The sequence below is a fragment of the Tinamus guttatus genome, unplaced genomic scaffold (assembly GCF_059628265.1).
Source record: "Tinamus guttatus ecotype Peru unplaced genomic scaffold, ASM5962826v1 Tinamus_guttatus_pri_ptg000260l, whole genome shotgun sequence".
Classification (NCBI taxonomy): domain Eukaryota; kingdom Metazoa; phylum Chordata; class Aves; order Tinamiformes; family Tinamidae; genus Tinamus; species Tinamus guttatus.
The window spans coordinates 3,234,562-3,258,376 of record NW_028288794.1 but is presented as its reverse complement, the minus strand read 5'-3'; the positions used below and the strand labels follow the sequence as shown (position 1 = coordinate 3,258,376).

Here is a 23,815-nt window from a genome sequence, read left to right as displayed (position 1 = left end):
GCAATCACCTTAGAGATGACATTTAGATTCGGCATAGTGAAATTCAGCAATGCTGCACAGATCTGAAAGGGTTACACAGGGTTTCCACTTTGAGTTCTTCACAGTTTTGGATGTTACACTTATTTTAAAATTCATTTAAGTGGTTTGTTTCATCAGGCATCTCATCCTGTGCTCTCCGACTTTGATCTATTCATGCAAAACATTCACTACCGTCAATGGCACTTTTGTGGGAGAACTAGAAGCATGAGCCCAACATGTGGCTTGATGAAGTTAGACTTCCTTCCAATATGTTACAATGATATATCTATACTGCAGACATAGAGGAAACACAGTTTTCTTTCTTTGTGAAATGAAAAAAAATAGAAGCAACTTTAAGTTCCTTAAGAAAAAGAAATAAGGGCCAAATCCTGATACCCATTCAAGTGAATGTCATTTACATCATTTTATGAAGAGGGTTGACATGATATTTAAAATCTTTCCAAAATAATCAAAACAATCCTGGTTTCCATATATTACTTTAAGTATTCTCTATCTCAAAATAACATTCATGCTTTGCTAAATAAAAGATTCAATAGCTGCATGCTGTGGGCATTTACTGTCATTTTTCAGTGTCACTTCCAATGCTACATGCTTATTATATTTATTAGTAGTGATTGTAGAAGGAGGGTTTACTGAAATACAATTATTTTTAGACATTAGGGAGTTGTTTCTTACTACATCTGTTAAGATCCTGTAAAAACTGAGCCAGATGCTGTGTGGTATGCAAACACTCTCAGTTGCAGAGATCATATGTGCAAAGGCTACAAAAATACTCTCTATAAAGTAACTGCAATTATGATGAACCTGATAGGCAGCTAGGATTGAATTCTATCCATTTAAATTGCATAATCCACACAAGTGTATGAGAAGATTTCTGCTGGCATTAAAATTGGCCATCTCTGACTTCTCTCTCACACAATTGCTTTCAAATATTTAATGTCAGCAACTACTGCCAAACAGAAGAAAATGCAGAGGAATATATGCTAGAAAGATAAAAATATATGTATTCTGCACAATGAGTGTTTGTAAATAAGTTACCACAGCAAATTCTCAGGTAGTGTAAAAATCAGCCTAACTCAATTGGTCTCCCCTTCCCCAGCATCCCACAGGCATACACTATGTAGCTTTCAAGAATGCAATGAAAGTCTACAGTTTGCCCAACAGCATTCAAAAAATTTTCACATATGATCCCCATGACTTACTATGGTATATTTTACTACAAGTCACAGCTCATTATAAGTTTTGTCCGCCGTTACAGCTGAAGACGGCAAACAGTTACTTACTCCTTCGTACAGATAGATCTATTGAAGTCAGACCCCGTGCTCACCAGAAGTTCAGAACTGATTAGATCCAGAGCTGCTATTTTGATCCAAATGCCAGAGCTATGCTGTACATTTCCTCTGCACTCATGAACTGGCCCTTCAGATATCATTACAGATTCAAATTGGTCTTTTCCCACTCTTACACAGCACTGTGCTTCTTGCATTCTCTCTTTTTAGTGGCTGCAACTTTGAAATATGCGGTTTCACGTGTTGTGGAATTTAAACAGAAACACAGACACTGCTTTAAATCCTTTTAAGACGTCACAGAACTTGAGAGATAGTGTTCACTGTCTCATGCAGGTAGGTATATACAGACATAAAAGTATTTAATTACAGTAAGAAATCCCAACTAAAAATGTTTGTGATTTGACTGCTCTAAAATTTTAATGCTGATGCTTCTTTCTTTGCCTTATCTTTTACATAAATGAATGATAAAATGAGGGAAAAGCCACAACCTTTGCAAATAATTATCAGTTGCTTATAGTAAATGGTTAGCAGGCATAAGCTAGGTTTAACAGAAACAAATGAAAAGTTCATCCCAGAAAGCACTTTGCAAAGGAAAAAAAAAATCCAACAAAATGAGCTTCAGAGAATAACAACAGTGCCACTGATGTTCCTATCAATTGTTTTGATCCTTTAAACATGGAGACAGGCATTTGAAGATGTGTTTTTTTATTGTTGTTTATTCCCTCCCCGCCATGCCCCTGCCCCACTCCCATTAACTTTTGGGATTGTTCTCTTCTTCCCTGTTCACCTACCCTAAATCTGAAGTCCAACATTTGGTGTAGCCTCCTAATGATTTCAGAAGCACTCGATGATCCTTTTTGTGGAAAAGGACCAGTGAGAGCCTCCAAAACAATATTTGGTAGTTTATGACATATCAGCCTGGGCAGCCATGAACACTGGTCTCATGTATCCTTTACTGGGGAAGATTTGTACTGCTAATCTCATACATCTGGCTTCATACCAGGCTCTTCCATGAAAAAATGCATACAGGTCTCCCAGCAATACATAAAACTAAGGCCATTTGATTTCAAAGTCTTCATAAACTGCATTTAATGACATTTTCAAGACCTAAGCTGTGAACATTGATCCAACAGCCAGAAGAATGTGATTGTTCAGAAAGTTTAGGTCTGGGATTTTGTTTTCAAGAATGTAGCTATTACTGGCCTTGAAAACTAAAAGTAAATATAATGCTGGATCTAGTCAAGAAGAAAGACGGAAAAGCAATACCATGTTCTCTGCATAACATCCCTATCTGGATTCAAAAGACTGTAGCGGTATTCAGGCAGAGATCTGCCCAACTCATAAGTTTTCCAGTGTATAAATATCAGGCCAACTGCCAGGTTTGCTTATGCAAGCATTCCTTACAGTTTGGAGTATGCCATAACTTCGAAAATGATTAACTCACAAAACAGCCAAATAATCTGAAACAAATAAAATTACTGCAAGCAAATACAATTTATGTCTGCCAATTTAATTTTTCCTACTTATCTTTAAAAAAAAGTTACTTTAGACTTTGAAAGGTTTGCTGTCAGCACATGGTTACTAGTCACTGGGAGAGGAGGCAGGCTGTTCACTGACTCCCTCCTTACTGTAACTGCTATACATTATAGCAGAAATGAAGTGTGTCCAGGAAAAGACACACAACACCAAACTTGTTTCCACTTAAAAAGAATAACAAAATACTATTTTTGTTCATAAAACAGAAGGTTGATGATACCAATATTACAGAATAGAGACATGATGACACAGTGCATTGTTTCAGAATAGAAAAGCCTTGGGAAAAGTCATTTAACTAGATCAACTATTTTTTCATTCAGTGTACTAAAAACTTATGTAATTATATTTTAATATGCCAGAATTTCTGTGTAGATTTTAATTAGATGATTAATTTTCACTAGATGGGAAAATCTATAGAAAAATATACTGTAAAGTATATTAATCTGATTTTATCTCATGATTATGCTTCTGTCTTACACAGTCCCAGGCAAACACACAGATGGACAACGTGACAATTGAAACACACAGATGGACAAAGCCCAATTGAAACAAATAAAAAACTGCACTGAGCTAGAACTTCACACTGAGTCTCATCTCGAATCATGAATAGCAGGGGCAATGCTCTCTGCACTACAAACTGAAACGCCAAACAGCTTTTATGGCCTGGGATAGGGCCCATTTCTGCTGCTCAGTATTTGGTAACTCTGGATCTGAGTGTGGTTTTCTGAGAAATATACAATTTTGTCTTAACTACACAAACACACATTCAACACCTTATTTGTACCATCTGTGATGATCCTTCAATTCCATTTTAATTCTACCTTTATCTATCTTTTGCAATCTCAGCAAGCAAAAACAAACAAACAAAACATCATAAATAGCAACATTATTTTTTAGAAACTGTGTCTTTAGACACAGGTCTGTCTATAATACATACTGCATGCTAATTTATAGTTAGTTTGTGTACACAAAATAGTCTGCCTGTGAGAATGAAAAGTGTGGTCCAGCCATGTCATAAAAAAGAAAATGGATCAGTGATTTTTATTTCATTCTTATGCGGTAGTTTAATACCTATATCACTTTTTATGTATAATTTTAAGTGCTATACCATTGATGCTTAAATATAAGTATAGGTTTTTCTATTAGCACATCTTTTCACTTATGTTCTCTGAACAAAACAAGGAAATCCTTTTATTCTTAAAATTATGTTGCATTTTCATATCCCTATTCAGGCTCTTGCATGTCAGTAGACTCTTTATTCGCATTATCTAAAAATGATACAAATTCATAAGTTTAGGACAGGACCTTTGCTCCTCATACTCTCAACCAGCAGCGAGTTCTGTGTTCCTGGATACATACAATACAAACATGAAAGCCAGAAAATTCCATGCATAGTAAGTAAAATGGATGAACAAATCTCAAATTTTCAAAGCATCTGGAATTCCTCTTAAATTGATTTTGATTTGTCAAATATCATTATCTGCTGATTAACAACTACATGACCTTAGACAACCACTTCTAAGGATTGGGCAGAACTTTCAAAAGAGAAAGGAGACAATCATTCTATATACACCTTTATGAAAATAGAGTTAAATTTGTGTGAAATATGTTCTACAAACATAATTCTCAATTGCTCCATTAACATTCTGTATTGTTTCAAAAGTAAGTGCAAGTACTTTAAACAAACTTTTCAGTTATCTTAAATTATTGGGGCATAGGGAGATATCTGTGGAAACAAGAACCGGGACTATTATTTACATATTGCACTTTCTTTTAAGTTATGGTAAAAGCTAATAATGTGTACTTTCTTACCTCTCAGCATTCAAGAACTGGCTTCCCTGTTCTGCAGGTGCCAAACCTTGGTGAAGCCTTCTTTTACCACAACTCTCACAATATCCTGCACCTAAAAAGTAAAAAAAAAACCAAGTCAAATCATATAGGAAAGAAAGAGAGTAAAATAGAAATATTTTCATGCTACTGTATAAATCCATGATTCACTTATCTTGAATGTCACATACAGCACTAGTCCCTTTACACCAAAGGCGGTAGTGTAGAACTGTTGAGGGTTCAGAGAAGATCAGCAAGCATTTATTAAAGATATTGAATAGTTTCCATAAACACATTACTAAATAGTGTAGCCCTCTTCAGCCTGGGAAAGAGGCTAGGGAGTGGAGCATGGAGAACATGGACAGGAATTGGTTATTTCTTGAGTCTTCTAGTACAAGAACTTAGGAAGAACAAATAAACCTAGTGGAAGACACTGTCAAATGAAACGTTAGAACACAGCTTTTCATGATAGTCTGGAAAATCCCTGACAGGGAAATAGTTGGAGACTGGAGAATATTAGTGGAGAGATCATATAAACTTTTCCTGTCCTGGCCACAATTAAGCACCTGCTTCAGCGACCCTTGAAGACAAGAGGTTTGGGTTAGGTAGACCCTGGTCTCAAGGAGCACTGCCATTCTTAACTTCTTAAATCACTATTTTACACATTAAACATAATAACCTTCCTACATATAACTAAAGCCAGTGAAACTAGGATTGTGCAAGATATAAATAATCTAGTTCATGAATTATTTATTAAACTGTTTTTCTCCATTTAATACAAGGCAAGAATAATACAGAAATTATCCAGATTTCCATGCATGCAAGCTTGATTTGAATGAACTAGATAACAAGTTTTATTGCACCTCTTTAAAAAAAAAATCAGAGATTCTAAATTCTAATTCAAAAAAAAAAATACATTTCAGTTCATCATTCAGTCTCAGTATTTCCTGTGAAATCCTCAATACAAAAAGGAATTCAATGAGTCTCTCTCCGCGAAGTTCAATAAATATGAGCTGAAATTTAAGTTCACTGAAATTCAGGACTACGCTGTAGCTAAACACATGCTTCCATGGTCTTTCAAGACATGAGTGATTTTCTCAATCCTCTGTGTTGCTTGAGTTATTAAATAATCATTTTCACTGTTTATGCTGCTCCTATATAAACTTTAATGCATTTGGCATAATTAAAATGTACGTTTCACAGACCCCTCCTATAATGGGATGAGAATGTTTAGATGGAGGCAAGCCACAAATATGTGAGGGACAGACATATGGCCTTTCCCTGGCTTTTGAAAGTACTATCTTGTTGAAAAGAAATGGAAAAATGGTGGATGCTGTTATTTATTCTTAGAAAAAAAAAACCACTGATGTTTTAGAACTATAATGTAATACAACGTAATATTGTCTACATGAGAAGGCCCTTTTGGCAAAGCTTCTGCATCTTGCTTATTGCGTTGCTTAAATGCACAAATATTTTGGAAACTATGTTTTAGCAACAAAGTGTTGGACAGCAAAGAATTCTCAGGTCCCCTTTGTATCAGAGACCACCGGGAATATGAGACTGAAATAAGCACACGCTGAGCTCAGACTAATACTGGGAGTGTGTCTGTAATGCAGCGTCTGCAGCATTTTCAGGTATACAAAACGTTACATACATTTTAACTAAATCAAGCTTTGATTACAACCTTTTAGAAAGAAATTCAGAATTTGGACATGTCAAATCAAAGTTTAAAACAGAAAGATTAAAATATGTAGTAAACCAAAACAGAACTACAATAACTCAAAGAAATATCTCTATGTATAACAGCAGCTCTTTCATTTCATCACGTTTTTCATAGTAACAGTCTGTAAATGATTGATTATGGTGCCTGCTATGTAGAAATACAGAATTTTACAATATATAAATAAAAAAGTAAATGGCTGCAGTCCACGGTCCACTTATCTCAAGAACTGGGACAAGTGTACCTGTTAGTGGATGAAATCTTAACAGAACACTCTGTTTTCTGGTTACTCTGAATATTTCCATATTTTCCTTAAATGTGTATCTGCAACTTTATAAAAACCTCTCATAAGGACTACATGAAGATGATGCTCAGATCTGTCTTGCTCCTGTAAGCCCACTGTGTACTTAAGCCAAACTAAATTCTGAAAAAAAAAAAAAATGGAATGGTCTAAAGACATAAGACATTAAAGAAAATGTCTAATTTTATGTTAACATTTTAATAATTAGAGCTCTTAGAGCTTGCCAGAAAGTTTAGTTATGCAGCCTATTAAATCCATGAAGATGTATTACACAGAACAAACATGTACTTGTGCTAAGATCATCCATATAAGGAGTGCTATAACAATTCTCACACTTGCATAAAAAGCCAGGAAGTCTGACTTCCCAGAAAAAGTCCGAAGTCTCACTGCACACAACTATACAAACGACTGAATTTTCACTGCTTTCTCCCTTAATTCCTCCTTATCATAACACTGCCTGCTCTTTATTGTGGCCTGTCTTAGGCTTGTCTCTGCAACTGTATTGACATCAGGGAGCTCGCCCCTAGCCATGCAGGTGTGCCTTTCTCCTCAGGTAGGCTCAGAGTTGTGAAGTAATCATTTTTGTGCATATCTTGGATTCCATGATAGCATCAAACAAACCATCCAATTTTTTATGAAAAGATGAGAATTTTTCCTAAAATGCTCTCTCTCAGGAAGAGAGATCAGACACAACTATTGCTGTTCTCTATAACGATGACCTGGAATCCATATTCAGGGGTATGATCTCATTGCGATGTTGCCTGATGAAGCACACTATCACATTCTGGAAGATGTAAGTTATGGTATCCTGAAGACAAGATTGAAATTGAAGTGGCATTTCCCCCATGTGTTTCCTTTCAGCACAGCAGTTGTCTTTCAACAATGATTTTTTTTTCTTTTTTAGAAAGAAGGGAGCCTTATAAATTTGTTTCCCATCTGAAACACAGCTCCTACCACTAATGAAAGAACACTCTCAGGCTGGTGACAGGCACACAACAAAAACCTGCATAATTTCTGTCTTGTTTTCACAGCACTGACATTTCCTATAGAGCCAAAGGCTTTCAGCTTTTATGATATCTTTTGACCCACAGACTTGCAACTATTTTGACCAAATGTTATTAATGATTTGCCATGCCCATTTCTTGTCACGAAATAAGAGAGAGATCAGAAACCTACTCTATTCCCCTTAAAATCTTCGGTCATTTGAATATCACTGGATAAACACCACTGGAAAATACCAATTGTTAAGGCAGTCTGTATAACAGTATTGATTCATTGTATAGCATTTGCTCATATTCGAAGGCAAATAAAAAAAAAAGCTATATTTGCTATAGTTAATAAATTGAATAAATTAATCCGAACATCTGTAAGAGGATTCCAACAGAGACAGCTACTGCATAAGCATAGTGCCAGTAAGGCTCATAAAACCCAGGAAGAAACACATGTGTACAGTACAGCTGATACTTCCTGCAGGCAAAACTAGTATCTACTTGGGCTAAAGAACCCAAACTCGAGCTCATGCTTTTAGTGTTCTCCGATTTGGGTTGCCAGCAGAAGTAACAGATCATTCATCAGGTTACAGTGGCTTTTCTGCTAGCAAGCAAATCTTGACAAAGTTTCTATGGATGCTATTCTGTTCCCATTGCATCCCATCTCTTTATCAGACTCATAGAAGCTTCAGAAGAACAGAAGAGAAATGGGGAAAAAAAAACCCACAATATAAAATGATAATGAGGATTTTTTCTTTAGAGAGATTAATATGTTAAAATGGAAATCATTTGCAGAAAAAGGTTGATGAAAAAAATTACTCATTTTTGAAAAAAGTGAGAACTAAAAGGTTTTATTTTCAAAATCTCTGAACATAAATATTTACTTTTCATTTCAAAATAGGTGTTGGTGTCAAACTGAAAACATTTGTTTTAAAGAGTGCAAAAAGTGCTCTAACTGCACTGGTCTAGAGTTTTGCAATGGAAGATGTAGAGAGAGCACACAAAAATACTATTTGTGCTTATTTGAGATAGGAAAGTTGAAAGCGCTCAGCAATTCCTTTGGGATAGGAAAAGAGGTTTCTGTCCAGCTTTACTCAAAATTAATTATTTATGGTTGGGCCTGATCTTGCAGCTAAGAAATCTTACATAAAATTTTAAGAATGAAAGATGGTGTGTATGCTGTTACCTCACATCCACATGTAATAAATAATTTCCAGTCTTCCTCTCCCATATTTTATCATCATAAATCAGAATGTGGTCACTAGTTACCTGTTCTTACTACAATGGTCTCTTATTTGCTTCTGCTGATCAGTTTGCCGTAGCCCTTATCTGTAGGACACTGTTATAATTTTAAATATTGGAAAGTTATGTCGGAAAACCTGTCAACTTCACCAACACATGCACTCAAGAGAATAAGAAATTTCCAGAAAACATACCCTAAAAAGACATCATGTGAATATAAAAAATTTCCTTCTTTTAAAGAAAACATGATTTGTAAATTAATAGAAACAACTTCTTCCTCTTTAGCAGATTCTAACTAAAAATCAGTTCTCTAAAGAGAGCAAAACCATTAAAAAATTAAAAAGAAAAGAAAACTCTTTAATAGTAGCTTCTTTTTAGTGCCTTGGACATCTGTACTTAATAATATTTGTCAGTAGACAATATATTCTATTTTTGCAAGCTCACACATATCTTACTATAGATGGAAGATAATGTTTCTAGAGGAGAATGTTAGGGGTAAATGTAACAGTATATTTGCCTTCTGTAATTTCTCAGATAACAATGACAGCATATGAGTAAGAGATGCAAGAGACAGCCATTGCTGGAAGGAAAAGAAAAACAAAAAAAAACAAAACACTTCTGGTCAGATTAAACCTCCAAATCTTCCATATGCCAGTGGATCACAAAAGCTTAAAAAGTTTCAGTTTGAAACACCCATATTTAAGGAATTTAGATGGTTTCAAAATCAATTTTCTCAACCTTTTCTAATTGGAACTGGAAATCACCCAGTGATCATTTTGTTTTTAAATTAAGAGTAGGTCTGCAGACACTCTTCCATAAACAGTCACAGTCTTTCATTACATCAGGGAGAATAAGGACAGACACAGCTGGAAGCAAGCACATTCATGAAGATTTTTAGGTGTATGCTTTCCCTTATATTTACATATATATTTATGTATATTTTTATATATTTATACATATATTTATGTATATTTTTATATATTTACATTTTATTTACTGTAAAAAAACTTTATTGTAACAGATATTTGCATTTCACAGACAGTACAAATACAACTCTGTAGTTCAGAAACAGCAACATAAAGTGGCTATTTCCTAGAAGCTAAAAGCCAACTGGAGACTGAAGCAAAGCACAATGTTCACAGGATCTCTCAGTTTTGTCTGATGTTCAAGCTGTCCAGCCAGTTAAATTATTGAAAACTCTCAACTTAGTAATTAATTTATCACTATATAATTTACCATTAATATGTAATCAGGAATTGCCTGTGTTATCACCAAAGAAATTATAATGTGACTTCATATTTCAATAGGAGAGACAGCTATAAATAAATAGAAGCTTTTAAGCTATAGAAACGACTCTTAACAGAAATTTCACATAATACTTGATGGAACAGAGTACAAAGTCAGAAACAAAGAGTAAACATGCAAAAGATAGGGAATAAAAGATAAGCAAAACAGCATCAGAATAACTGTAGAAATAAAATCATGGGACCTTAGCATAAAAGCATGGGACATGTATTTTTGCCTGTACTTGATTATGTTAATTAACACAACGGCCTTGAACTCTGGGCAATATGGTTTAACTGATTATTGTTGCCAAGTCAAAACACCAACTCTACCTTCTGATGAAGAAAGGAGAAAACTACTACTTCTAGCTAATGCTACGCTAAGTATTTTCTGGAGAGAGGCAAACAGCTGAGACAGGTTGGTGATTAGACAGCTATCATTAAGGGAGGCTTCTCACAACTAACACCTGTAGTGTAAGACTGGAGAGTGGCCAATAGGATTATGAATGTGTTTTTCAAATTTCTCTTGAAATTAAGAGTTAAAACTCTAAAGAGCCTGTTTCATAAAAAAAGGTTCCCCAATGGTAAGCTCACTTTTGTTCTGTAGTGTCTCAGCAAATTTATTCTGTTGTGCAGTGGTTGTTTAGTTTGTTTCAGGTAATTTTATAGGGGATATGATGTAGTTGCTCAAGACTTAACTTCTGTGAAGTGCATGTATACTGTCTACAGACTTTGACAGTTCTGTTCACGACAACTTGTTCTGGTTTGCATCAGCAAACTTTAAATACTTTTTTTTTTTAAAATTTACATTTGTCTAAATCTAATTGGTATGTGTAATTCAGTATGCCAGAGATTGTATTTGCCCATTGTGGTTATGCCTACAACCTTTGGGCTTTGCATCGGTAAACCTCTGTAGAAATCTGGTATTCATGATTGGTTTTGGAATATTAAATCTTGAAGGATCATATATGATACGATTTATAATCTTATGGTCACCTTGTTCACACTCAATTGTATGTTGGTGTTTATGGCATCAAGATGGCTACTCTAACATAGTTTTCCCAGCTGGGCCCCTCAGGGACACAGACTAAAGAGCATCTAGCCTGAGATCTCTGAGCCTTGTCAGGAAATTGACATTGGTGAAATGGATTTCTGCTTCCATTTGGAGATTAATGTGTGGGCTTTATCTCTTTAAACTCTTGCTACTTGTTTTTTATAGGAAATTAAGACCGTATTCTGAGAAACCTCTGAAAGCAGCATTGCTGACTTACACCACTCTACCAATGCAACTGTCTAACTACACAACATAGACATTTTAAAACTGATCCAGGTTTGGTTTTTTGCTGAGCTATTTTTAACCTATACTGTTTCTGTGATCTCCTTCACTGCTCAGAAACATAACAGTACCAGCATAAGACAGCAGTTTGATTCAAGAATAAGCAGCAAGAGATGAGGACAGTCGCATGGAGTGTGCATATCCACTAGTAAAAAATGCTTGTTTGTCTGCAGCCTAATATACTTCCTCGCTCAAAAAGCCATCCCAATAACATCCATTTCAAAGAAGCTGATGATGAACACGCACCAATATCAAATGGAAGAGGAGGTCACCGTGACATTTTTCTTCTAGACTTGTTAACTCAAAGTTGCTATCCTGTCACATAGAGCACCTCCCCTTTTCCTATCTAGATCATTCTGCAGATGATACTCAGGAAGGATTTCTTTTTATTGTTTCAAAAAAACTCTAGTACCCATACTTTAAGGGAAATATGCATTCTTTATAAATAAAGTGTAAATAAATTTATGTTTTATGTTTATATTTTCTTTATAAATATTGCTACCTTGCTTTCTGTATTGGTTCTACCTTTTCTAGAAGTTCTCCTAGTCTCCAATAAAACTCAAATTCTATTACACACTTCTATCAATTCTGCATTAAAATTTTGCTCTCTACCTGGCCACAACCCAAAACCTCAAGTATTTTTTGAAATAGTATTTTCTCACATTTCAGTATTGATTTCTCTTCCACCCAGTTCACATCTGCATCACGTTCACAGCTATTCATGCATCTGCTTTATTGTCTTTCCTGTCAGCTAAGATCTCTGGCAGCAGTTCGATCCCTTTCTCTCCTCCTAAAACAGCTACAAATACAGGCCACAGCGTTTGACTGCTTGCAGTCATATATGGTTGCTGCACTGAGAATTTGCAGAATGATGGACAGGCATGGTCCTGAGAAAGAGCAGAGAGGATGCTGATGTTTAGGACTTAAGATTGCTAGGAAAAGCAGGCACGGAAACTGTGAGTAGGGAAATGTTCTTTGCTTCCCCCTGCCTTCAAGGGAAACAGAACTTTGTGAAAAACAAGTGGACCAAAGGACAGTTCCCATCTTTGAGAAAACCTGCTAGTATTCCAAAACTGGCCAACTGTTTAGAGCAGGGACAAAATATTGTTCCCAGCAATTAAACCACAGCTTAGTGTTTCAGTTTTGAATCATGCTTGCTTTGCTGCTTTCAGAATGACAGAAACAACTCAGACTGGTAGAAAAAGCAGATTCTCATCTGCTGTTGATTGTCCTAAGTTCTTGAAATCAGTAGTTCAAGGAAGATGACCAGCACCTGAGGAGCTGTTTAACTTGCTTTCCTTTATACAGTACAGCCACTGCTCCACATCAGGGTTATCTAGGGGAGCGCTCTGCTGTCTCCGGTCATGAGTACCTTAAAGAGACATGACAGACTGCAATGTGATCTTGCGACGTGCTGACCTCATTCCAGGAGCTACACATCTGAAGGCATTTAGGGCTTCTGGTAGTTGCTCAGCATTTTGACTAAGTATTAAATTTTCCACTGACATCAGCTGAATGGATATAGCTTTTTGTCACAGATGCTTGAAATGCTGTTTTAAGTTTCACTGGGGCAAGGTTCTCTACCATCCCACACTTACTCTTAATACATATAATTTTTACCACTTGAATTGATACCCATTTTGTCTCCCAGATTCAGTAACGTTTTGTAACAATATTTCATTTTGAGGAAGTTTTTGGGTTTTTGCTCCTTCCATTCAAAGTATCACTATTTGTAGTTACATTAATGCATTATCATTACAGCAGTAGGGAAACCCCGAAAGGCAATGGACCTTGATGAGGCAAAGTTTGTGGCCTGAAGTGGCAGCCTCAATTTCAATTGTACATAATTCAGTAGGAGCTAAATCAAGACTTGATGACTGACTTCAGAAAATGCACATAGCAAAGCTTATCTTTTTGATCAAGAGAGACTTTCCAAGACCTGTAACTACCAGATCTCCTGCATGATACAGAAGTTTTTCTTTCATGCTGTTTGATCCAATGGTTAATAATTTTTCTCCAGAAAGAAACTTGACAGGAATGTGAAAAGGTTATTGTTAAATGGAGGAAAAAATAGTGTAGGGGAAGGGGTGTTGTGACTTCTTCCTGTGTAGAAGGAAGAGGTCGGCATCAGGTGCTATTTTTGCAGAACACAGAGCTCAGAAGGGACTCAGAAGGACTCATCACTTCTACCACCCAATACAATCCACTGTCCTGTATCTGTCCCAGGTTTTATCCTGCCCAACACCTGCCTATATCCAAGCTATCTTAACAAATCCTTCTTGTCCTGTACTGCTAAGACCCCAGTTTTAGAACTCAAATACCACCTCATCAGCAAAAGGAAAAGGCAAAAATATCCTCTCAATGCAATGGCCATGCAGGAAGGCTTGCAACAAGGTCATGCTGAAATCATTTTAAGGAGATGTAATATGACCACGTAAGTTTCCTCCAGAGATGATTCTCCAGCTTTGGCTAATGTTCCTACGCCGGAACTCAGAGGAGATGCATTTCAGGGAAGAGGAAATTGAAATAAGTGATTTCAGTTATTTCAAGGGCGGCTGGGGTGGAAAGTAGCATTTTAGGCAAAGCCTACTCTGCTTCCCCCCTGCAACCACCACAACGCTCATTCATCTACCCAAGAGCAGCCCAGGCCGGGCAGGCGGCAGCGCCCTAGTAGATACGCTCTGCCCTCCGGCTCTGAGGGCAGGGGCGACCCTGGGGCCACCAGGGTCCCCCGCGCAGCGGCCGGCGGGGCGAGGGGAGGGCGGCGAGCAGAAGGGGCGGCGCGGCCCAGCGCGGCGGCGCCCCCGCCCCGAGCCCGCCTCGCCTCGCCGCCGTCCCGGGGCGGGGGCCGGGCGCGGGGAGGAGGCAGCGGCGGGCGGGCAGCGGCGGGCACCGTCTCCCTCCCTCCGTGCCGGCCGGCCGGCAGCCATGCGGAGCGGCCGCGGGGGCTCGGCGCGGGGGGTTGCCCTGCTGCTGCTTCTGCTCTGGCACGGCCTGCCCGCCGCGCAGCCCTACAACCTGGACACGCAGCACCCGCTGCTCTTCCAGGGCGGCAACGGGACCCTCTTCGGCTACTCGGTGCTCCTGCACCGCCACGGCGGCGACAGCTGGTGAGGCGCGAGGCGGCGGCGGGCTCGGCCGCGCAGGGGGTTTCGGTGCTTCTCTCGTCGCCGGTGCCTAGAGCCCGGCGGGCTCGTGATGGGAGCCCGGACGGCCCTAGCCGGCGGAGCGCGGCGGGCAGTTTTTCGTTGTGTTGCCTGTCCCCCCTCCCTTCTCCGGGACGCGCCACAAGTTTGCGCGGCGGCCCCGTCCTGTCCCCTCACGCCGCCCTGTCTGACCTGCAGGCTCGTCGCGGGCGCCCCCCGAGCGAACTGGCCCGCCAACCTCTCCGTAGTCAACCCCGGGGCCATTTTCCGCTGCCGCATCGGGGGGAACCCCGGCGGGGACTGCGAGCAGCTCCAGCTGGGTGAGTAGCGGCGGGACCGCTTGTAACGGTCGCGCGGGCGCTTGTAACGGTCGCGCGGGCGCCTGTAACGGCCGCTTGTAACGGTCGCGCGGGCGCGTGCCAAGCGGGCGGCTCGGGCTGGTCCCGCGCGCGCCTCGAGGGGCACCTCGAGGGTGAAGCCCTCGCTGCAAGGCGGGACGGGCACTGTCCGCGAGCAGTGGCGAAGCTGGCACCTCTTTTTTGCAGCAGAGCTTGGTTTTGGGAAATGAGGCTGGCGTGACAGTGCCCGTTCCCACTGCGCTTTCTTGCGCGCACATTTTGGTCCCTGATGCCGAGCCCTCATGAGGGTTTAGGTTCTCTCCCTCTCTTGTGCTTGCCTTCAGAAGGCTGGTTCAGCTTCTGGAGCAGGTAGCTCAGGGCAGGGGGAGGTGGAAATCACCATCCCTCTTCAAAGTATCTCTCTGTGGAAGCCACCCTAAAGCATGGCTGAAGCACCACACAGTGCTCCTAGGTGTTTCGCACCTGCCAACGTTCTGGAAAACTGAACTTCAGGGGAGCAAAACTCCTCACCACAAAGTCAAGTTTGCCGGCCCTGCGCTTAACCCTAATCTCTCTGCCGCCCCTGTCCTCATGCAATGGGAAGCCGCCAAGCCTTGGAGACTTGCTCAAAGCGCGGCTTCTCTGCAGCTGGTGGTTGTGCATGTGTTGTTGCTTTGGGCTATGTTCTTGCCCTACTTGCATACAAACTTTCAAACTCTACCCCTGCGTTATGCGTTAAGTTTTCCTGAACTTTCTCGCTTGCTATAGATCAAGAGTCACTGTATCCGCTTAAACTGTGCCCTTGCTGCCCAGTAAGGATAAAAGCGCGCGAAAAGCTTTTCAACCAGCAAAAGCAATAAAGTACCATGGACTGATGTCTTTTCAGGGCCAGAATACAGGATGTTACAACAAAATTGTTAAGTCAAAATAGTAATTTCTCCATGCATAGTTGGACATAGCATTTAGAAGCAACAGGTTCCATCCAGTTTTCCAGCAGCTGGAAATAAAAGTAATTTTTCACAGTTAAGCTGCAAAAAGCAAACATACATCAGTGGTGCTTTCTTTGTAAAAGACAGCACTTGCTTGTAGACAGACCTGCAATTAAACATATCCCAGACCCAGCTGTTTTCTTTTTGAGTAATTTCATTCCAATATTAGGTCTACTGAAAAATGATAAAGAACTCTTCTCCAGTGACTTGTCTGTAAGAGGGAATTCGGAAAGTCGAAGAAGTCAACTAATTGAATAAATGGCATATGCTAAAAGGCACTAAATTCCTGCTTCTGGATTGGAGTAAAACTAGTCTTTGACTACATGGGGGAAGTAAGAGGGAAAAGATGCTAGGATTTGAGCTTTGTAAACTACTGGAACCTTTCAGTATTTCTTGAATTATTAATTTGGACAGTGGAGAAACAGAAGCTCTAAAAAAAGTAACTTGATGGCTTTTTCTCAGTTGTTATGATGAAATGATAAACAAGTTTGTGGTCCTAAAGGCTTGGTTTGGTGAGTCTCCCATTCCCATATTTAGAGATTGCAGGTACGCAGTGGTGTTTACAGCCTTGTTCTGCCCGTTTAAAGGTGGTGACACCACAAAGAGAAGCAGTAATTTTACAAAGTGTTTATTCCTTTAGTGCTAGGCAACTTCTTGATAACACCAAGGTAGTTCTGTGGTATTTCTGAAGATAAGTAGGTACTTGAAAGCAGAGTCATATGTGAAGTGAGGTCAATAAAAAAGCCACACCATGCTGCTGCGCATCAGATGTAAATTGAGGGGGATGCAGGTTTTGGTAAGTGTTTGGGTTTGAGTAAGCCACCATCTGTGTGCTGAGGAGTCACAGAAACACACAAGGGAACTTTGAATTGCAAAATTAAACTTAATTATCTCTTCTCTAGCTCATTCAGACTGTCAGCAGCTTTTGGACATACTGACTTTATCCACACTGTGTCTTTCAATCAGTGACCTCCTCGTTCTTCTGCTTGCATTTTTGCTGTTGACAGGTTTGGATTCTGATTTCTTAGAACAGACAATTTCCTCTGAAAAATGAGCAGGGATGTGTTATGTTGCTGGGGCAGGAGAGTTCAGAGGTAGCCGTTTTTATCTTCTGCTTCAATACTTGAATTCCTTTTTTCAATGTAAGACTCTTTGAGGTAATAAGTTTCTAGTTACAAGTCAAAGAAACATAAAGGTGATAACAGGTAATATAGGTCATTTTTTTCCCCTAATGTCAGAGTAATAAACGGATGTGAAGTACTTAGAGGTATAGAAATATTAAATTATCTTGTTGCCATTTTTCACTAAAGTAGCCTTAAAACTGATTTAGCAAATTAGCAAATGATTCTTGCCAATTGTACAAGAAGCCTCTGATCACACAAAATTGCTCTTATTTGGACAGGGCAAGCACTTGGGGAGGTGTCACACAATCTTATCTGGCTCCTTAATAGAGAAGGATTTGCTGGAAATTATTCTATGCTGCAGTCATCCCAGCATCTGGAAATAGCCCATCGAAGCATAATTTGAAGGATTTTAATGTTGTTCAGGATGTAGAGACCAGGGCTAGTTTAAAAACCAAGAAGAGTCATGAGAGACACTGTCTAATTTTTGTTTTCCCAGCCCCACACTTGTACGATAAATCTCTCGATCGCTGAATGGAAGCTTGAAGTGTTGAGAGTCTCTCTCCTAGGTGTAGCACTCCTGTTTTGTCAGTGCTTTCAAATATTCCAAGCCATTGATTTATTTGTAGTTGGATTCCTTTGATGACTTAGGTTAGATGCAGAGGCTTGTAACCAGATAGCGTGCATAAGTGCTTAAGGTTCATTATTTAGAGAACTAAGTGCTAATGTTTTAAGGTACTGACTGACCGTACTCTAGTAATTTTGAATTTCTAGAATATTAAGACCTTGGCCATGTCAGCTTGGGGCAATCATAAATTATTGCAGAGTTGAAGCATAATGTTCTTCAGATGTTTTTGCTTAATATATTTTGGACTTGCAGAATCACATAGAAAATTTTTAACATTTTTCTCAGTTTTGAAACCGTGTGTGATTTATTTGCTAATAGCATAGAATATGATTTGTAAAATTTGCTATCCAGGCTGCCAGAAAGAAGTTTCAAATACAAACTTACATAGTAAATTCTCATGCATATTCTTTAAAATAAAGTTAGAAAGTGTTGTCCCACAGCATTACTCTTCCTATAAGTCCCTTGTAAATTTAACCTCTGAACAAATTGCCCTCTAGCTCCCCCAGCTGAATCATTACTGTGGAGAAGTGAACAGTTAACAACTTTCCACAAAAGACTAACTTACAATTTTTTTCAGCTTTGATTATAGTACACTTTTTTTTTTTTTCCTTGGAAAGTTTGACTTTTTGATCTTACTTGCCTTGGTCATAACCTGCCAGTGACTTAGTTTGAAATAGCCTTATGAATCCAAGGGAAGACAAGACCTTCTTGACCTAGATCTGTTTTAGAGCTGGGGAAACAGCTCCCGCCTAACTCAATGTTTTGGTGAAGATGGTTGGTTGACAACCCCAGATCCCCAAACATAGAGAAGATCTAGCCCTTGCTGAATGAAAATGTCTTGTGAGGCCCCGATATCTAAGAATGGGGTAGAAGGAGGATTATCAACTGTGCAGTAGGCTTCATAGTTTTAATCAGCTAGCAATAGGATCAGAGGAGTTCTGGGAGGACAAAAAGGATCATGAGAGGCTGTTGAGTATAGCGAGAGCTGGAGAAAATTATATAAAACTGGCTTCTCGGTTGACATGGCAAACATCTGTACAGAGTCCTTGTGACCAAAGTTGGAGATGGCTTTTTAAGTTGTGATCCTATTTCTGTGTGGCTGTGTTGTTTCTGCAGATGTGTTCAGCAGGGATAAGAACCAAAGTGTTTCTGCCAGCTGTGTAATGTACCCAGGTTGGGTGATTACTTATTTTTGGGTGACTTCATGGCAGCGCATGCTCCTTTTCCCTGAGGCAGTCAAGCTGCCACATCCTCTCAAGCTTGTGCAGTGCTACTCCATTGCTAGTACAGACAAGAGCATTTTCTCTTCTCTTTGGATAAAACCTTAATAATGTCCTACCCCTGCTCATCCTTGTGCCTTTTGTGTTTCTCACTTACCCCCACAGGCCTGTTATTTTGAAGGTGCTTGAATACTTGCCAGTCTAAGAAGTAAGACAGAGGAACAAAGAGAATGTGAATTAAGATCTTATGCTAGAGTCAAGGAATAAGGGAATACAATCCCGTGAACACAAATGAATAGAGGATTTGGGGGTTTTGTTTGCTTGTTCTTTCTTTCTCATTATGGACCTCAGAATTAGAACCAAGAAAATAAGTGTTAAAACAAAGTAAAACTTCCTTTAGTTTCTAACAACACCATTACCTGATCTTGCTTGACTTGCTAACAGAAAGTCTCCAAAAACCTCTTTAACATGGAAATTTATGATGCTGGTCATAAATTAATGGAGTTACTACAGGCAGTTTTTGTGATTTAATGGAGTGTTAATTCCTAAGCATGGCAATGAAATAGAATGTTGTTTCTGAGAGGACTTGAATCAGATTTACATGCTCTGCAATTCATGCAAACCATGGAAATGTCTTCATGAAATTTCAAGCTTGTTTGTGGAAATTTTTGCAGGGTGCAGTCTATGTTCAATATAGGGAAAATCATGTCCTGGCACTAGCGAACTCAGAAGCTTCTCACCTAGACCTTAGATAGCCTACAGAAAGATCACCACCTTCATCTTTTTGTCAGAGCAAGTAGAGAATGCTGTGTTTGGAAAAATAAGGGGTGAAATACTAAGGAAGTGAAAGAAATCAAGGTCACAACAGTTGTCAAATGCTAGTAGGGAGTGAGCTCTGGAGTAAGGATGACTATTGGGTTTTCCTGTGGATGCTTGCCCTTTTGTTTTTAAACCGTGCAGTAAATGAATATCTTGATTCTATTACTCTGTTTTTCACCTCAAGAAGACTCTGATGCCCTAGGTACAAAATCATTTTAAAAACTGTTAGATATGGGAATGTATGTAATAAAGCACACAGTAATTCATCCTTTCTCAGAATAGCCTAAATACACATAGAGCCCTTACTCTACGTTCATTCTGAATTAGGTGCTTGTGTCTCCTCTGAAAGGAATTCAGGAAACACTGGTAGGCATTTCTTTAAGCTTTCTGATTCATTGATTAGTAATAAATTTCAGCTCTCATGCTGTTGGATGCAAAGTTGGTTTTTCTTCTAGAACGATGTCACCTTTGTCCTTGTAGTCTATGTCCTGTCTTGGCGCCCTCTTCCGGGCAACTAAAAACACTTAAACTTCAAAAATCGTGGGGTCTTCAGTGGCTGTGTTGAACTGGGGAAAGTACTGAAATTACCCAAAAGATCACTCACTTTGTGAGCAGTTTATTTTTCTCATAAATTGTGTCATGCAGGGCCAATATTTGGGTTACTGTCTGTCTGTCAACACAGACATAGAGGAGGTATGGTCATAAAGGCCGAGCTTGCTTTATGTACCTTAACATCCCTTTGAATGTATAGCTTTTCCTTGCCATAGATACTGTACAAGCATTAGACTCTGTGAGGAAGCAAAAATTTGCTAACTGGGCAATACTGTATCTGTTTGGGGAGTTCAAAGGAAGTTCACTCTGTTCCCTAAGGTTTTAACAATTAACATTTCTTAAAAAGAAAATAAATAAATAAATAAAGAGGCACTTCTACATAAATGGAAGTGCAGGAAGGATACAGGACCTGCATCCACAGTTTGTGTACCAGAGATGCTACTTGTGTTTCTTAGGAATTTTTAGGATAAAACCACTCATAAAGTGATACCTTAGACATGAAGGTCACAATCCAGGTTAGGGAATTCAGACTTGCAGCATAAGCCCCCTCCTATATAAATCTTTATATTCATGCTTAATCTGATTAATAGTGACAGAGAAACAGATACTGACTGCCAAATCAGTCATGTTCAGAAACAGCACGTTCTCTTTAACCACACACACCCTTACCTTTGTTCAAGAGGAATGTGAAACATTCGTGTGGAAAAGTTTGCATAAAATACACAGGCATAAGGTCCAACAAAGTTGCCTTTTGAGGTCTTTCAGCAGAACTCTCTGAGGTTTGAGTCTTGGGCCGTGCGTTGTTTCAGTCTGTACATCTGTTCAGTCTTGGTCTTTGTGTCGCAGGCAACCCCAGTGGAGAGCGCTGTGGAAAGACCTGTTTGGAAGAGCGCGATAACCAGTGGTTGGGTGTCAGCTTATCAAGGCAGCCAAAAGAAAACGGATCTATCCTGGTATGTATAACTTGGGGACTGTGGATCTGCTTGTCAGACTGCCTTCACCATTCTTTTGCTTCTGTGTCAAACATATTTGTTTTTTATTCATAGGCTTGTGGACATAGATGGAAAAATATCTTTTACATAAAAAATGAACACAAACTACCTTACGGTATTTGTTTTGCCATCTCTTCTGATTTTCGAACTGAACTGAGTAGAAGAATATGTCCATGTTACATAGGTAAGCAGAATGCTTGAGTCGTTTCTAGGAAAGAATAAGATGTAAAATCAAATGATGCGGAGAGTGTGAAGAATCTGTTTTGTTCTAGGCAGGCTTTCTGCAGCCAAAGGCTCGAAGACTCATATAAGGCCTATATTATAAATCTGTTAGCAAGATGTTTATCACTTTGAAATTGCTTTCAGCAGGCAAAAAAGAATAGCTTAAGTAAGGCATCAAAGCACTTCCTCATTGGATGGGACCCTGAAGAATGTATACTCCTCAAAAATAGGCCAGTACAGGAGCATCATTCCTTCAGTCCTTTGTTTTGTCATCTGCTTGTTCTACTCGACACCCTGCTCACAGTAAAATCCAAGTAACATCTTCATGAGTTATTGCTGCTTAGCCTATCCGTAAAACTGGCGTGGCTCCTCCAAACAGCCCCTTCAGCCTCACGTTCTGCTCGCGCGGCCCTGCTCCAAACTTGTCTCCTGCTGAGCCTGTGCCTGCAGTATGAGATATTCTGCACATGTTCTCTTCAGAAGGTTGCAGGTGCCAGAATAAGAATCAAGCTCTGAAGCTATCAAACCAGCTGATTCCCTGGCTTTTCCTTCGGTACCTTGCTCTTATGTAAAAGAACTACCTAGCGAGCCTGCCCCTTTGTGCAAACAAAAGAGTTAAACCTACCCATCTGTGCTGCTCCAACTATGTATACTATTTCACTTGGTATATGTCTTTCATGGAATAAACTAAAGAGAAAAGTAACTTTCAAAAGCACAAGACTGTTCAAAGGCAGCTGTGATCAAGTGGTACATATTGCTTTGAATTTGTTATACTACTGTTTTTGCAGCTAAGGCCTATACAGGGGAAAACTGTTTTCAGCTTTACTATTGAACTGAAAGACAATTTTGTGCCTCTCTTGTTTACTTTTTTCCTATTGGAAATCTACTAAAAAGTCTGAAATTACATGCTTCTCATTCTTTTTAATACTTCTTGCCAATATCCAGATCATGTGCGAAAGTTTGGAGAAAACCATGGGTCATGCCAGGCTGGAATGTCTAGTTTTTACATTGAGGTATGTATAAAAGATACCAAACTTACCTCCCCATCTGTATATGTATATACATATGCATGTTCTGTATTTTTCAATGGAAGGAAAAATCAGACTTACTCAATTTCTGTTCAGTTGAATCTTAATAAGACTCGCATGGCAATTCACAGCTAACCAGGGATACTTTAGCATAGAAGTCCAAATCAAAAATTGCTTTTTGTGAAGAAAAAGAGCAGGACTGTAACCAGTATAAAGTTTTATTATGCTCTTTAGAGTAATCTATTTAATGCAACATTAATACAAATAAGGCTTTCCTTGATTTCCTTCTTGTTTGTTTAATCAGCATTCCACCATAAGACTATGATTTTTAAAACATTGCTTTGAGAAGATGTTACCTTGTTTGTTGCTTTATTTTAAGTGACGTGATTGGCAGTTCAAAGTTTTAGTAGCCATATGCCTGGAAAGTCTGAAAAATATTGCCTGTGATCTTGTGGTATCTCCTCAATACTGAGTCCATATATCCTCCAATACTGAGTAGACCTGAAGAAAAGCAGTTGACTTGCTTGCCTATCTGCATGAATATTTAAACTTTGTTTTATTTTTCTTTTAGGATTTGATTATAATGGGAGCACCGGGATCATTTTATTGGACTGGTTCTGTTTTTGTATACAATACAACTGCAAATACAATCCACGCTTATGCGGATTCAAATAACCAAGTGAAATTTGGCAGTTATTTAGGTATTTAAATAAATTTAATTTCAAATTAAATTTCAATTTCATTAATCTCAGTTGCAGTGTCCATAAGGCAAGGTATGCTATGGTCTTAAGACACAGAGTTGACTCCAGTCTTTTTAATATATTCCAACTGCACCCGTATCTTGTTTCTGGATGCATGAGAATGCAAACCTTGTCCACGTATGTGTGTGCTGAAAGCCACACAATGCTTGCCATTGTACCAACATCCAAGCAGTTATCTGCATTTAGCATGAGAATTTGTAGGTTTGTTTTATTTAGATTTTTTTTTTTTTTTTTTTGTGCCAGAACCATCAGGAACTTCAGTTTTCTCAGTATGCACTAAGGAAGGCTTGTCTGTCCTTCCTGAATTAGTGTGCAGGAATGCTTTTGTCTGTGATCTTTGATCTGGCATTTTTCCACCCATAGATTCAGTGCATGTGGATAAACAGTTCTGGTTTGTGATTTCACTCTGCTGACGATAGGAAGGAGACATAAGTTAT

The 23,815-nt window shown here is 39.0% G+C and overlaps 1 protein-coding gene across 1 annotated transcript in view; it reads left to right on the top strand.

The window, feature by feature from the left end:
• Positions 1-14,490: 14,490 nt before the first annotated feature.
• ITGA4 (integrin subunit alpha 4) overlaps positions 14,491-23,815 on the top strand; it is a 34,673-nt gene continuing 25,348 nt past the window's right edge. Inside the window, exons 1-6 of the mRNA XM_088526989.1 lie at positions 14,491-14,672; positions 14,907-15,028; positions 21,222-21,328; positions 21,422-21,551; positions 22,535-22,602; positions 23,189-23,318. Coding sequence (XP_088383115.1) covers positions 14,491-14,672; positions 14,907-15,028; positions 21,222-21,328; positions 21,422-21,551; positions 22,535-22,602; positions 23,189-23,318 — 739 coding nt within the window. The remainder of the gene's footprint in view (positions 14,673-14,906; positions 15,029-21,221; positions 21,329-21,421; positions 21,552-22,534; positions 22,603-23,188; positions 23,319-23,815) is intronic.